Raw genomic sequence first — 14,003 nt, 5'->3', positions numbered from 1 at the left:
TCCAGGATCCTTTTATTATCCAAGTGTTTTCAAATATGCAATAGCCTATTCTAGAATTTTGTTAGGGATCAACCAGTACCAACCTTATGTGCTCATAATTCTTACAACCCACCCTTTCCCTCTACTGACAAGCAGGACATTAGTCCATTTCTGGTCTGTTCAGTATTTCCAGTCTTCTCCTGTGCTCAGTGGGATTGTGGACGTGGAGCTGGCAGGGCAGGTGGGAGGGGCTACATCAAGAAGATGAAATCACCACCTCCAGGACCTCGTGAGGCTCACTGGAAAGTCACTGGGGATACGGGAGAAGGGGAAATGGCCCAAAAGAACAAATAACCCGACAGAAGTCGGGAGACCTAGCTTGTGCTCATGCCTCAGACCTGAGCTTCTGGATGAGCTCAGGCCTCAGTAGCGGCTCCACATGTAAACAGAGAAGGGGCAGGTGTATCGGGAGAGGGCTGAGGGGACCATGCCCTGGCCTGGCCAGCTGAGCTGGAAGGGGCTGACTCCGTGAAAGAGCAGCAGAATGGGAAGGGGGAAATGGGAGGAAAAACACCCCTCTCTCCAACTCCTCTACACCCTATCCCCTAAGGGTTAACCCCCTCCCTCTCCCAGCCGCTTCTCTCCTCCTCCACCCAAGCCCCATCTCCCTTTAATCACATCTGATACTGAGCGGTCCAGCAGGAACAAAGAGACCATTTAGAGAAACGGGGCCAAGAAAGTGACCCCCGCACTCTGGGGCGGCCGCCTGGATGCCAGCACAAAGGCGGCATTTCAGAGCTGAAATTTCAGCACCCAACTTGATTAAAGGATTCCACAGGCTTGGAGGAGGGTGGAAGGGGGTGCGAAGTCCACTGCTCCCCCAAATTAACCCTTCTCCAGAGCAGCAAACACCCCTCCCGCTCCTGGGGATGCTCATCACTCCCACCCTGTCCAGGGGGCACCCACACCCAGGGTGCCTGCCTCTTGCAGAGGTCAGGCAAGCTCCTCCTCTTCGTGGAAGGGGAGCTGGCAGCAGAAGGGAGGTCAAGGCTGGAATATTCAGGAAGCCCGTTTTCCCTTCTATCCCTGTTGGTGTCAGTATACACCCTCTCCCTGTCATTTGTTCCCCCCACCCGCCAACCCCGAGAAAGGGAGGAACCAGCATGATTGATTGGGTAAGCAGAGTGAAGAGAACAGGACCCATTAGAACCTAGGGCAGAGAAAGGGGAGCTCCAGTCCTGATTTAATGTCACGCCTTGAACCCAGAAGCCCTGCTCCCCTGCCCACCATCATCCCAGCACCCATCCTAGTGAAGGCCTCGGAGGAGCAGGGGCCCCACACAGAAGGGGAAGGACATCTTCCAGAAGCTGGGAAGGAGAGGGTATGGGTGTGGCAGACCAGAGAGGTGGGTCATGAAGGATGGTGTGTGGGGAGTGGCCTGACGAGCGGGGATCGAGGGGGGGGCGGGGGAAGGGAGGCGGGGGTGGGCAGGTGCTCGGCCCTTGGTCCAGCTGCTGACTTGCCCGGCAGGGCTCTCTCGGGGAGGGCAGGAGATCACTGCATCCCCAAGCTTCCTGCTGGGGCACTGGCTCCTGAAAGGGGATCCGAGCCCACGATAAGAGGCTCGAGGCAGGTCCTTAGGAAACAATGGGTGGCTTGATGAGACCTGCTCTGTGATACTCCTGAGAAGGGAGAAGCCCCTGCAGCCAGTCCCCACTGGAAAGGAAATTGGGGGTTTCCGTGGCAACCAGCTCCCTGGGCACAAAGGCTTGTCTGTCTGCTGGGAAGGCAGCTGAGGTGTCTCCTGCAGCAGCCTCTGCTCTGGTGGACTACGAGATGGAGGGAGGGACGTGGGGGAGCCACAGGGGGTCAGGGCCCCTGGTGCTTCCTAAAGAGCTGACAGTCGCAGGGCCACTGGGATGGGTGCACCCTCCAGGCAGCAGGGCGGAAGAAGTGGGTAGGCCTCCCAGGCAGCTGGAGGCGGAGGGGTTGAAATGTTGAAGAATTTATTATTTACACGAATAAAGAATATGAGACTAGGAACTGGGGCTGAGGCACACTAGGAACTGGGGCTGAGGCACAGTCAGGAAGACGATTCCGGCTCAGTCGGTGATGATAAGCTCGTCTACCCCCCAGTCTTCATAGCTCCCGTCAGGCAGGTAGCGGCGAATGATGATGGGAATCTTTCGGGCCCTGTGGCAGCGGAGAAGTCAAGGTACATGAGGGCTGGTGACCCCAGCCCTGCAGCAGAGGGACAGATGTGCAGAATGCAAGGCAAGAGAAGTCTCAGCAGCATCCTCTTGAGACTATGAATGCACTTTGTAGGAAAGGAATTACAACAAAAAAAGTTCCTGCATCTCTGAGTGTGGCACTTGAGTCTGGAAGGGCTCTGCCATCCCATGGCTGAAGGGAGGAGGGGGAAACGTAGAGGGATGTTGGTAAGGCCAACTGCAGTAGGAACAGGGAAATTCGGACAGACAGCAAAGGTCTCATCAATGTCCTCCCCTCCGCCTTTGCCTGCCCCCTCCTCCCCCTCCCTCCTCCTCCCTGCAGGGCTGACTCCCAAACAAACTAAGGGTCTACAGGAACAAGAACCACACTTCCCCATCAGGGAAGTGGGGGAAGGGTGAGCAGCAGAGAACCCAAGGGTTGCCTCCCAGGGCTCTGGAGCAGTGAACCATGATCTGGGCGACTTACTTGAGCTCTTTCATGGCGATGAGCAAGGGATCTGTCTCCCCCTCCAGCTCCACCATCACGGGGGCACACATCCTGTAGGTACAGGGACAGGTGTTGGGGGAGACTACAAACACAGGGAGAAAGGCCCAGCATGAAGTCGGGGGGGAGCTTCACAAACAGGATCAGATCAGCATCCCAGTCCTCACCCAGAAAGGGCACCTTCCAGGGAGGCGGGCACAGCGGATGCGGAGCGGCAGTTCCAGGGCACTGACAGCGAGGGTATGCGAGTGGGAGCCTGTACGCTAGACTTAAACTTTGCCTCCAAAGATACTGAGTTTCTTCCCCAAATCTCACTATCCTCATTTGAAAATGAAGACAAAAAGCCCTGCCACGCCCACACAACAATGATGCTAAAGCACTACTGGAACAAGCAAAGAGCAGGTGGCATGGCTGCTCTCAGCCCTTCAGAGTACTGTATCTGAGGTGAGCACGCTTGTTACTTCTGTCTCACTGATGAAGAAACTGAGGCACAGACGGTCAGTAACTTGCCTAAGGACACACAGCCAGTAAGTGGTAGAACCAAGGTTTGAACCCCGAAGGCTCCTCCCTACTGTGCTCCACCACCTCCCATTATTTTTAAAAGCTGGTGATTCACAAACTGAAGCCCGGTACTGTGAACGGGACAAGTGTGGGCTTTCATCACTGGGCCGTGTGACGTGCGTCATGTCAGCTCCCCTGCCACGGGCCTCCCCCAGGGCCCATCACAGACTCCTGAGCCTGCAGCCACAGCAGAGTGTTCCAGCACAAAGGACCCGCACGTGCAAAAGCTCGCCCTTCTGACCACTCTAACTCGACCCCCCAGCCCTGCCTCGGGGCCCAGCTCGCCTCATTTTCCTTCTCTGACTTGGCAATACCCCCAGGGTCCTGCTCCTCCAGCCTCTACACAGGGCCTGTGGTGGGGCGCTCACCTCCTTGCCACCCTTCCATGACACCCCACAGCCATCAGGCAGGCAGAACCTCACCTGGCCCCTGCTTACCTTTCTAGTACCTTCTCATGCTACCTGCCTATATTTACCCCACATTCCAGCCATACCAAATTACTACAGTTCCCTAGACATACCCTGTTGTTTCCTTTTTTGCATCCTCGTACAAGCTCTTCCTCTCCCTACAGGCCTGCAAGAGGCTCAGATGTCTCCACTCGGGAAAGCACTTGCGGAGGCCTCAGTGCCCTGACTCATTTTACATACGCTTCTCTTGGCACCACTACCACTACACTGTGACTACGTGTTTGAAGTTTTCCAACGAGACCTGGTGGCCCAGGACCCCGAGCCCTAGCACAACACTTGGCCCACAGCAGAGGCTCTAGAAACAAACAGGCCAGTTCTAGGCCCACCTCCTCTAGGAAGCCACACTTATTGATTCCAGCTCAAGTTTACACTAATGGATCCCAAACCTAATAATCATCAAAATTACTGGGAAAGTATGCTAAAAATACAGGTTCCCAGGTCCTTCCCCAGACCCTTCCCCCTCACTCTCTAGTGAAGGATCCTGAGAACCTGCATTAGCAAAGCTCCCCAGGTGCTTCTCATAACCAGCCAGTCTGACAGCCACCAGTTCACACTAAATAATCTACTAATTTCATTGCTAAATATTCTGATGTCTGTTACTCCCCAAAGCCTGAAAATTTCCCAAGGGCAGAGACCAGGTTCTTTAACTTTCTCTATATCCTCTCTCAATAATTATTTGAACTTCCCCAAAATGTAAACCTTTAAAGAATGGGGCAAAATGCTTTCCCTGATCTGCATATGCCTTATTTCTTTCAAGATACGAATAACTCAACAGCATTAATTCATCCAGCCCTACTATGTGCACAGGAAGTGTGAGAGTGTGCCCGGAACGTCTCCACCTGTGGCAACCATTCAGCCACCAGGTGGGGCTAGTGAACCAGAGAGAGGTTTCATCCACAAATATCCAAGAAACATCTGTTCAGCATCTACTAAGCGCAGAATTGCAGGCCTCGTACTCAGGATAAGCTCCAGCCCTGGCTGTCCAAGGGCTTACAGCAGCCGGGGAACCACCAGACAGCACCCTAGCCCTCAGTCGGAAAGAGCACTATAGACTAGACTAAGCTAGACCGAGGCTTGCTCCCCGAGGAAAGCAGGACCTGGGCCTCGGTAGTGTTTGAAATGCCTGCTCCATACTGTCCACCAAATGCAAGCCCATCTTCTGAACCTGTCACTCAATGAACCAGTGACATCTTTTCCCGTCTTGTGCCCCAAGCTACTTGCCATTCCCCCACTACAATCCATACATGCCTGCCTCTACCTGGACCTTTCCTAGTAGTTTCTGGCACCTGGGATACGTTCAAAACCACCTCGCTTTAATTCTCATCTCTTCGTGAGGCTTCCCCAGTCACCCCTGCCATTACTCCCTTCTCTCTTTTGTTTCTCTTGTAAAGCAGCAATCCCATCCGCCTTGGGTTCTGGGTATTTAGAACGGGTCCATCTCTCCCACCAGACTGTAAACACCTAGAGACCTGGGGAATTGTGATCATCTCTGCACCCCCGACAGGTGCAAGCACTATATCTTATTCGATGCTGACAGACTTTAACTTGCATACAGTCTGTTTGTTTGAAAAATAATTTACGAATTATTCTTTCTGCTTGATCATGTTTAGCAGACGTAAGCACTGCCCAATCAGTGCTCTGCAATGATGGAAATGTCCTCTATCTGTACTACCCATTACGGTAGCCATAGGGAGCTACTGGGCTCATGAAGCGTGGCTAATGAGACCGAAACACTGAACTTCTATTTAGTTTTATTTAAATTTAAAAGACCAAATGTAGCCAGTGGCAACCATAACTGCGGTGCAGGCCTAGAGGATCCTGACCCCAGCGATACCAAAATCATCAAACTGAGTGCAGCTCTCATTTCACCCAGACCAGCAAGGAGCACAACCAGGCTGGCAGGACGCCTACTGCTGCCAAGTGGGTGAGGAACGACGCTGCCCGCCCATAAAGCCCTCTGTCGAGGTGAACACGGTGGCCACCTTCACTCCACGAGACTGGAGGAGATGAAGCCCAATGCTGTCTAAAAACCTGGGCGGGGTGGGGACGGACGGATGCATAGACTGAGCATCACCACTCCGCCAGCATGCGTCGTCCCACAAGTCTGGCCCCAGCTTTTCTTTCAAGCCTAGTTTCGACTACTCCCTACTTGAAGCACCCTCTCCTCTAGGTACCCACCATTTCCCACAGCAGCTTATAAGAGGTCTGGGGTAGGGCTCCTTTCCCCGGCATCACGTTTCCCCGCGGAGGATGTTCCACGAGAGCCACAGTAACATGCCCGTTCCCTCTCTGTCTTCCCACTTACTCTCGCCACAACGGAGGAGGAACTCATCTGACAAGGGAGCCTGGCGGGGAAAGCACGCATCTGTGGTCCAGCCTCTTCAAAAGTCCCTGCTTCCTCAAAGCCGCCTGACCTGTCCTCCACGATGCCCACAAGCTTAGCAGGCAGGCTGACACCTGCACACAGGGCCGCTGGCGGCGGCAGTGCCCAGGGCTGTTGGGGTGGACACGGAAGCGTCGCACGTTGCGATCCCCACCTGCCTACTGCTAGCTCCTGAATCCTGTTCGTCTTCAACTAGCTCCAAGCTTGGGAGACAAAGGAAAGGCTGCTAATTTCCAATCCCCAACGCCCCCCCCACTGCTCTGTGCCTTCACATTTCCAGCGGGACCTCTACATGGAGGGCTCCCCCACTCCTCTGGGCTGGCCCTTGTCTATCGACTTAAGAACCACCTTAAGCCCAGGGGGGCGCTGCCGCAGCACCCCCAACTAACCAGCCCACGACGGTCGAGGGCTGATCTTACTCTATTTATTTATTTATTTCCGCTTCCCTAACTGACAGGCACTCGTTACACTCTGTATTCTTATCACTATTCTTCCACTGTACTGTTATCTGACTTCTCAGATGTTTATGTCCGGTTTCTCCACTGGGTCACAAACTCTCTGCGGGCAGGGGGTCTAGCACAGTGCCTGGCACACAGGGACAGCACCACCCTTGTTCAGCGTGTGAGAAGAGGGAAGGTCTGTGGTCAGGTGCCAGGCTGAGCCGCACCAACAGCGTGCAGGCTCCCCGTAGCCTGTCTGATGGAAAAGATGGTGAGGAGGCTCATACTCACGCGATCTGAAGGGCTCGGGTGCCCAGCACACGGGCTCGCTCATACTTGGTCATATATGGTGTGGTGATTCGCTTCTGGTTGGCCTGCGGTCGCTCTCCAGAAGGGAGGATCTCAACATTCTCCTGGCCCTCCTGGACACCAAGGAAGAAAGAGGGAAAAATCTCAGGATGCATTATCGGGGGTGAGGGGCAGGATGACGACGACAGCGATTATAACCACCGCTACGCTACTGCTTATTACGTGCCAGTGACCTGCAACTGCCTTATTAACACCTCATTTAATCCTCACAATAACCTGATGCGGTGGGGATTACAATGCCCATTCTAGAGGCTTGGAGGGTTAGCTAACTTGGCCAAAGTCTCAGACCTAGTAAAAAAGGACTCATGATCAGGGAGTCCAAAGCCAGCTGCCTCATCCAGAAGAGAAGTCCTTGAGCACAGACAACAAATCACCCTAAGAGGAAGAGGAACAAGCACCCCATCTTTACATATTCATATATTTAACAATCACTTATTAAGCATCTGTCATGTGCCAGACATCATAATAGGTGCTGAGACAGAAAGCTAAGAGTTTCTGCTCTCAAAGAATACATAGTCTGGGGAAAAAGACAAGAGTAAACAAAACAACAAGTGCTATAAAAGTATGTAAGTGTGATGTAAAAGAATGAAATTAGAACACTCCCTAACACCATACACAAAAATAAACTCAAAATGGATTTGAGACCTAAATGTAAGACCGGACACTGTAAAACTCTTAGAGGAAAACATAGGCAGAACACTCTTTGAAATAAATCACAGCAAGATCTTTTTTGATCCACCTCCTACAGTAATGGAAATAAAAACAAAAATAAACAAATGGGACCTAATGAAACTTAAAAGCTTTTGCACAGCAAAGGAAACCACAAACAAGACGAAAAGACAACCCTCAGAATGGGACAAAATATTTGCAAACCAATCAATGGACAAAGGATTAATCTCCAAAATATATAAAGAGCTCATACAGCTCAATATTTAAGAAACAAACAACCCAATCCAAAAATGGGCAGAAGACCTAAATAGACATTTCTCCAAAGAAGACATACAGATGGCCAGGAAGCACATGAAAAGCTGCTCAACAACACTAATTATTAGAGAAATGCAAATCAAAACTACAATGAGGTATCACCTCACACCAGTTAGAATGGGCATCATCAGAAAATCTACAAACAACAAATGCTCGAGAGGGTGTGAAGAAAAGGGAACCCTCTGGCACTGTTGGTGGGAATGTAAATTGATACAGCCACTATGGAGAACAGTATGGAGGTTCCTTAAAAAACTAAAAATAGGGTTTCCCTGGTGGCGTAGTGGTTGAGAGTCCGCCTGCCGATGCAGGGGACACAGGTTCGTGCCCACATGCCCACATGCCGCGGAGCAGCTAGGCCCATGAGCCATGGCCACTGAGCCTGTGAGTCCGGAGCCTGTGCTCTGCAACAGGAGAGGCCACAATGGTGAGAGGCCCATGTACCGCAAAAAAAAAAAAAAAACTAAAAATAGAATTACCATATGATCCAACGATCCCACTACTGGGCATATACCCAGAGAAAACCATAATTCAAAAGACACACACGGGCTTCCCTGGTGGCGCAGTGGTTAAGAATCCTCCTGCCAATGCAAGGGACGCAGGTTCGAGCCTTGGTCTGGGAAGATCCCACATGCCGCAGAGCAACTAAGCCCGTGACCCACAACTGTTGAGCCCGCATGCCACAATTACTGAGGCCTATGCACCTAGAGTCCATGCTCCACAACAAGAGAGGCCACCGCAATGAGAAGCCCACGACCACAACAAAGAGTAGCCCCCACTCGCCACAACTAGAGAAGGCCTGCACGTAGCAACGAAGACCTAATGCAGCCAAAAATAAAAAAAAAACAAATAAATAACTTTATTTAAAAAAAAAAAAAAAGACACACGCACCCCAATGTTCACTGCAGCACTATTTACAATAGCCAGGTCATGGAAGCAACCTAAATGCCCATCGACAGACGAATGGATAAAGATGTGGCACATATATACAATGGAATATTATTCAGCCATAAAAAGGAACAAAATTGAGTCATTTGCTGAGACATGGATGGATCTAGAGACTGTCATACAGAGTGAAGTAAGTCAGAAAGAGAAAAACAAATATCGTATATTAATGCACGTATGTGGACCTAGAAAAATGGTACAGATGAACCGGTTTGCAGGGCAGAAGTTGAGACACAGATGTAGAGAACAAACATATGGACACCAAGGGGGGAAAGCTGCGGGGGGGGTGGGAATGGTGGTGTGCTGAATTGGGCGATTGGGATTGACATGTATACACTGATGTGTATAAAACTGATGAGTAATAAGAACCTGCTGTATAAAAAAATAAATAAAATTTAAAAATTAAAAAAAAAAAAAGAAGTTCCTGTGCATGTAATCACACCTTATGTACTGTTTTCTATATAGCTTCTTCCACTCAATGTTATATTTGTAGATTTATCCATTCTGTTGTGTCTACCAGTACTTTGTTCATTTTCACAGCCATCTAGGATTTTATGGTTGGAATATACCACAATCCATATAATCGTTCAATTATAATGAGCATTTGGACTAGTTTGCTATTATGCTATGAATTTTCTTGTACATGTCTTTTGGTCAACATAAGTATGCATCTGTGTTGGGTATACACCCAGGAGCGGGATCACTGGTCCCTAAAAAATATACATCTATACTCCCCTTTAGTACATAACTCCACAGAGTTTTCCAGAGCGCTGGCCCAATTTACACTCGGACCAGAATAATATAAACGTTGCTCCAATTGCTCCACATCTTTCTTCTCACTTGGTGTTGTCACTGTGAGATGTCTGCTTTGTCTGGTTTAATCTGAGCCATCTCGGTGGGTGTGGAGTGGTGTCTTGTGGTTTACTTTCCAGTTTCCTGACGACTAATGATGTTAAGCATCTGTTTTATATATTTATTAGCTATTTGGATATTCTCTTTTGTGATGTACCTGTTCAAATCCCTTGCCCCTTTTTGTATTGGATTTTCTGCATTTTTATGATTGATTTGTAAGAATTCATTGTATAGATGTACTTTCTCAGTTATATGTTTTGCAAATATCTTCTTTAACTCTGTCTTTCCTGTTCACTCATTTACTGGTTGTAATTTAATTCATCCAATGAGTGCCATTTCACTAATTTACAGAGTTGTAATTGTGTGTGTGAGCGTGTGTATTTAAATAAATAAAATGGAATATCAAAGCACTTCAAAAAAAAATTAACCAAAAAAAAAAGTATGCAAGTGTGCCACAAACTTAACAAGAAAGTGAGAGACATCTACCTCATACTGGGGGTTACGAATACAGTCCAGAGATGAGACTTGGGCTGGTCTAGAAGGATGAGTAGGAGCTGCCAAGCTAACGAGGAAGGAAAGGGCATTCCAGGCAGGCTGAAATGCATGCGCAACAGGCACAGAGGAGGGAGAGAATGTACTAGGTCTGGACACCTAATTGTGGAGTGTGATTAGAGCAAAAGGTGTGTACAGGGTTATAGGCAGAAGAATAAATTCTATAATAAAGAATTAACTCAACAAATATTTACTGAGTGCTTACTACATGTCAGATAGTATTCTAAGCACTTGGGATAGTGCAGTAAGACAGATAAAAATTCTTTCTCCTATAGAACTTACATTATAATGAGCTGAGACAAACAGTAAACAAAATTAGTTAAGTACAATGTGTGGTATAAAAACAGAGAAAAGACAGGGCGTGCCAGGGTGGTGATGCTGGAGGAAGGGGTTAATGTGGCAATTTTAAACAGGGTGGTCAGGAAGGCCCCACCGAGGTGACATTTAACAAAGACCTGATGAGGCTGAGGAGCAGGTCGCGTGCATACCTAAGGAAAAGGAAGAGGGAACAGCACAGTCAAAGGTTCTGAGCTGGGGTCTCCCTGGCATGACAGGGACAGCGAGAAGAGATAAGGTCCCAGAGGGAGCAGGTGGCCGGATCCTGGAGGACCTTGTACATCTTTTTGGCATTTCCTCTGAATGAGCTAAGAAGCCACTGGATGCAGATTCTGAACAGAGGAGAGACAGAGTGACTTAAGATTTAAAAGGATCGCTCTGGATACCTTGTTGAGAATATTCCGTAGGTGGAAAGGGCAGAAGCAGAGAGACCTTTCAGGAAGACCAACAGTCATCAATCACGTGGTAGGGGAAGACGACGACTCTGGCAGCAGAGAGGCAACAGCAGACTGAGGGCAGGAAACCCGGCCACACGTTTCCGCAGTAACGTGGGTGAAAAGCAATGAAGATCCAAACCAGGCTGAGACACGAGGAATGGAGAAACGAAAACAGGACCGAACCACACAGAGGAGGCAGAATCAATAGGACAGGGATGGAAAGGGATCAGAAGGACAGAGAAGGAGGTTTCTGACTCAGAGACATATAACCTCAGAGTGCCAGGCAGACAGGAAATCCCAAGAGGGCCTTCAGCTTCCCAGCCTTAAAAAAAAAAAAATCGAGGGATCACTCTCTCTCCAAGAGACATAAAGCACTTCTCCCTCCATCAGTCACAAGGGACAGAAAGCCCTACTTTATCTATGACGCTAGTAACTCATTCACCTAGTTGCTCAAGCTAGAAACATGGGAGTCATCCCTGTCATCTCCCACTTTCTCAGCCCCATGTCCAAACCACCACAATAGCTCTTTCATCCGTTTTCCCATCACCGACACTACCAGCACCCAAGTGCAAGCTACAGGTCTGACCTGGAGGTCTATGAGAGCTCCCTAATTGGGCTCTCTTTCACCCTTGCTCCTCCTCAATTCACTCCTCACTGGATCATGCCGCTCCCCAGCTCAAAACTTGTCAGTGGCTTCCCGATACCTTCACACTACAAAATCCTGTCTGATCTTGGCCCTTACCTCTCCAGCCTTACCCCAGGTCACTCTCCCCCTTGCTCTTTATGTAGCCCCACCTTGCAGAGCTCCTGGTACATAATAAACATTCAACACATGTTTGCTCAATGAATGAAGGGAATATTTCAACTGTCAGTAAGTTAACTGCCCCAGAAGCCATGCGCTGTGCTCCAAGTGGACAAAAGCCTTCAGGCCCACCCTGAGGGGCTCCTCCACTACCCAGGACTAGATCTCTCCTCACTCTAACTGGCGGTGCCCTGACCACAAACGGGAGGCAGATGCATTCAGTCAGTCATCACTGGCTGGGCTATGCAGCAGCTTGGGCTGCAGAGAGGGGAGCCCAAGGCTAGATACTGACCTCCTCGGCATTCTCCAAGTCATCTAGCCCTTCATCCTCCTCCACGTCATCAAAGTCGTCGCCATCAAAACTGTACAAGAAGAAGAAGCCAGTTAGAGCACGACTTAGTAGAATCAAAGAGGGCAGAGATCTGTGTCTCATCTGAGTTACTAGCATAGGAGGCACTCAATAAATATCTACTTAATAAGTGAATCACTTAATAAATCATTAAGTCATTTGAGTTTCTCGTCTAAAAAAACAAACAGCTTACTTTTCTACTCCCTCCTCACAGAGCCCTATTTCCATCCTCCCCTTGGGAGCAAAATTCTTGCAAGAGTTGTCCATCTTCACTGTTTCCGATTCTTCTCTTCCCATTCTGTCATCATCTCACTCCAAAGCCTTTCACCTCCATGATTCCACCCAAACCATCCTTTCAAGTTTGTTCATGTTTTCCACATTGCTAAATGTGATGGACTATTCTCGTTCTCATTTAGCCTGATGTGTCAGTTGGCCCACAGGACCACTTGTCTCACTCAAAACACTCTCCTCACTTGACTGCAAGGACACCTCACACTCTTGGTGTCCTCCCACCTCACTGGCTACTCCTTCTCAGTCTCCTTTGCCGGTTTCTCCTCTCTTCCCCCGAAGCACTCCATGTTGGGATGCTCTGACACGCAGACATCTCCTCTTCTCTACTGACACCCGCCTGAGGATCTCCTCTGTTTCTCAGCTTTGACTAATATACTTATGCTGAGAACTCCCCTATTTTTATCTTCAGGATAGACCTCTCCTCCAACACCACACGTCAGGTAATCTCCTGGGCTCTAGCTTCCAAATAAATCCAGACTTCAAAACCACTTCTACTACTATCACCCTAGTGCAAGTCACTACCTTTTCTCACCTGGATTACTGCAAGCCTCCCAGACCTTTACGACCTCAAAGTCTCCCCAGACCCTCCTCGGGATTACTTCTATACTACAGACCTACTACGCAATTCACACGACCCGGCATTATGTCTATGGGCCTGTCCCCTCTTCTAGAAAGGGACCCCACCTGGAGAGCAGAGACTATACCTAATACACCTATTAGGTATTGACAGAGAGCCCGACTCAGCGGAAGTTTGCTGAAAGATACCTTTTTCAGTGATCCTCTCTGGACCCTCGAGCCAGGGTCTTTCTGTGCCCAGCCTCTGGCCGGGTCTATGCTGCCGGCTCACCGCCCTACCCTTCTCCAGCTCCGCGGGCCCCCTCAGCACCCCCAGTGCCCTCAGACACTGCCCCCCGACACCTGGCTCCTCAACTTCCTTCGACCCAGGCTCCCGCTTCACCCGCCCCTTGCGAGGCTCCGCAAAAGTCACTTCGCTCCCGCACTCACTTGTCCTCGTTGTCTGACATGACACCCGCGGCACAGCTACCGGGCTCTGCGCCCCAGACCCGAGCGGAGACCAGCAAAGAGCACGCCTCCGCCTCGCTCGACGCCAAGCGTACTCTGCGCCTGCGCCGTGACCTAGAGGTAATCACTTCCGGGAGGCAGGCGCGGCGATAAATGTGCGCATGCGCCGAGCGGCGCGTGCGCGTTACCATGGTAGCCAGACAGGCTAGCTGCGGGCTCTAGTCGCTGAGATCTCAAAAGTATTTCTGCGGCGCCCCGGCGCGGGTGCTGCTTCAGAGCCCTGGTTACGATCCGCTGAGCGCAGCCTCCGCTCTCTGTGGGGAGGGACCACTCAGCCGGGGTCTTACTTTAGGGTGAGGTTTCCGTTTAGGCGTGTCACCCAGCGGGCACGGTTACCCTAACGCCCCTTTCCTCCCGAGGGGACTTCTCTGACACAGGCGCCAGGTCAGGTTGAGGTCTCTGTACGCGTGTGGATCTGCCAGTGGATCTGTTCTGGGTGGGAGGATCGGGCACTGTCGCGA

General features: G+C 50.2%; 1 protein-coding gene across 1 annotated transcript; it reads right to left on the bottom strand.

Annotated features, from left to right (window-relative positions):
* Window positions 1–1,984: 1,984 nt before the first annotated feature.
* Window positions 1,985–13,578, bottom strand: POLR2F (RNA polymerase II, I and III subunit F). Its single transcript, XM_082665133.1, has 5 exons — window positions 13,465–13,578; window positions 12,112–12,181; window positions 6,837–6,967; window positions 2,677–2,748; window positions 1,985–2,172 (listed from the first exon to the last, which is right to left on the bottom strand). Exons 1-5 carry the CDS (start codon window positions 13,482–13,484, stop codon window positions 2,082–2,084), a joined length of 384 nt encoding a protein of 127 aa, XP_082521259.1. The 5' UTR covers window positions 13,485–13,578; the 3' UTR covers window positions 1,985–2,081.
* Window positions 13,579–14,003: the final 425 nt, after the last annotated feature.

The sequence above is a fragment of the Grampus griseus genome (genome assembly GCF_964374135.1).
Source record: "Grampus griseus genome assembly, chromosome: 11".
Taxonomy (NCBI): Eukaryota; Metazoa; Chordata; class Mammalia; order Artiodactyla; family Delphinidae; genus Grampus; species Grampus griseus.
Note: the sequence above shows the minus strand (reverse complement) of the source record. Positions and strands in the feature narration are given on the sequence as shown.

Coding starts and splice junctions, on each gene's coding strand:
- POLR2F (XM_082665133.1), bottom strand. CDS start 13,484: ATGTCAGACAACGAGGACAA. Junction 12,182..13,464: donor ATGTCAGACAACGAGGACAA/GTGAGTGCGGGA, acceptor CTTCTTGTACAG/TTTTGATGGCGACGACTTTG. Junction 2,173..2,676: donor ATCGCCATGAAAGAGCTCAA/GTAAGTCGCCCA, acceptor CCGCTGCCACAG/GGCCCGAAAGATTCCCATCA.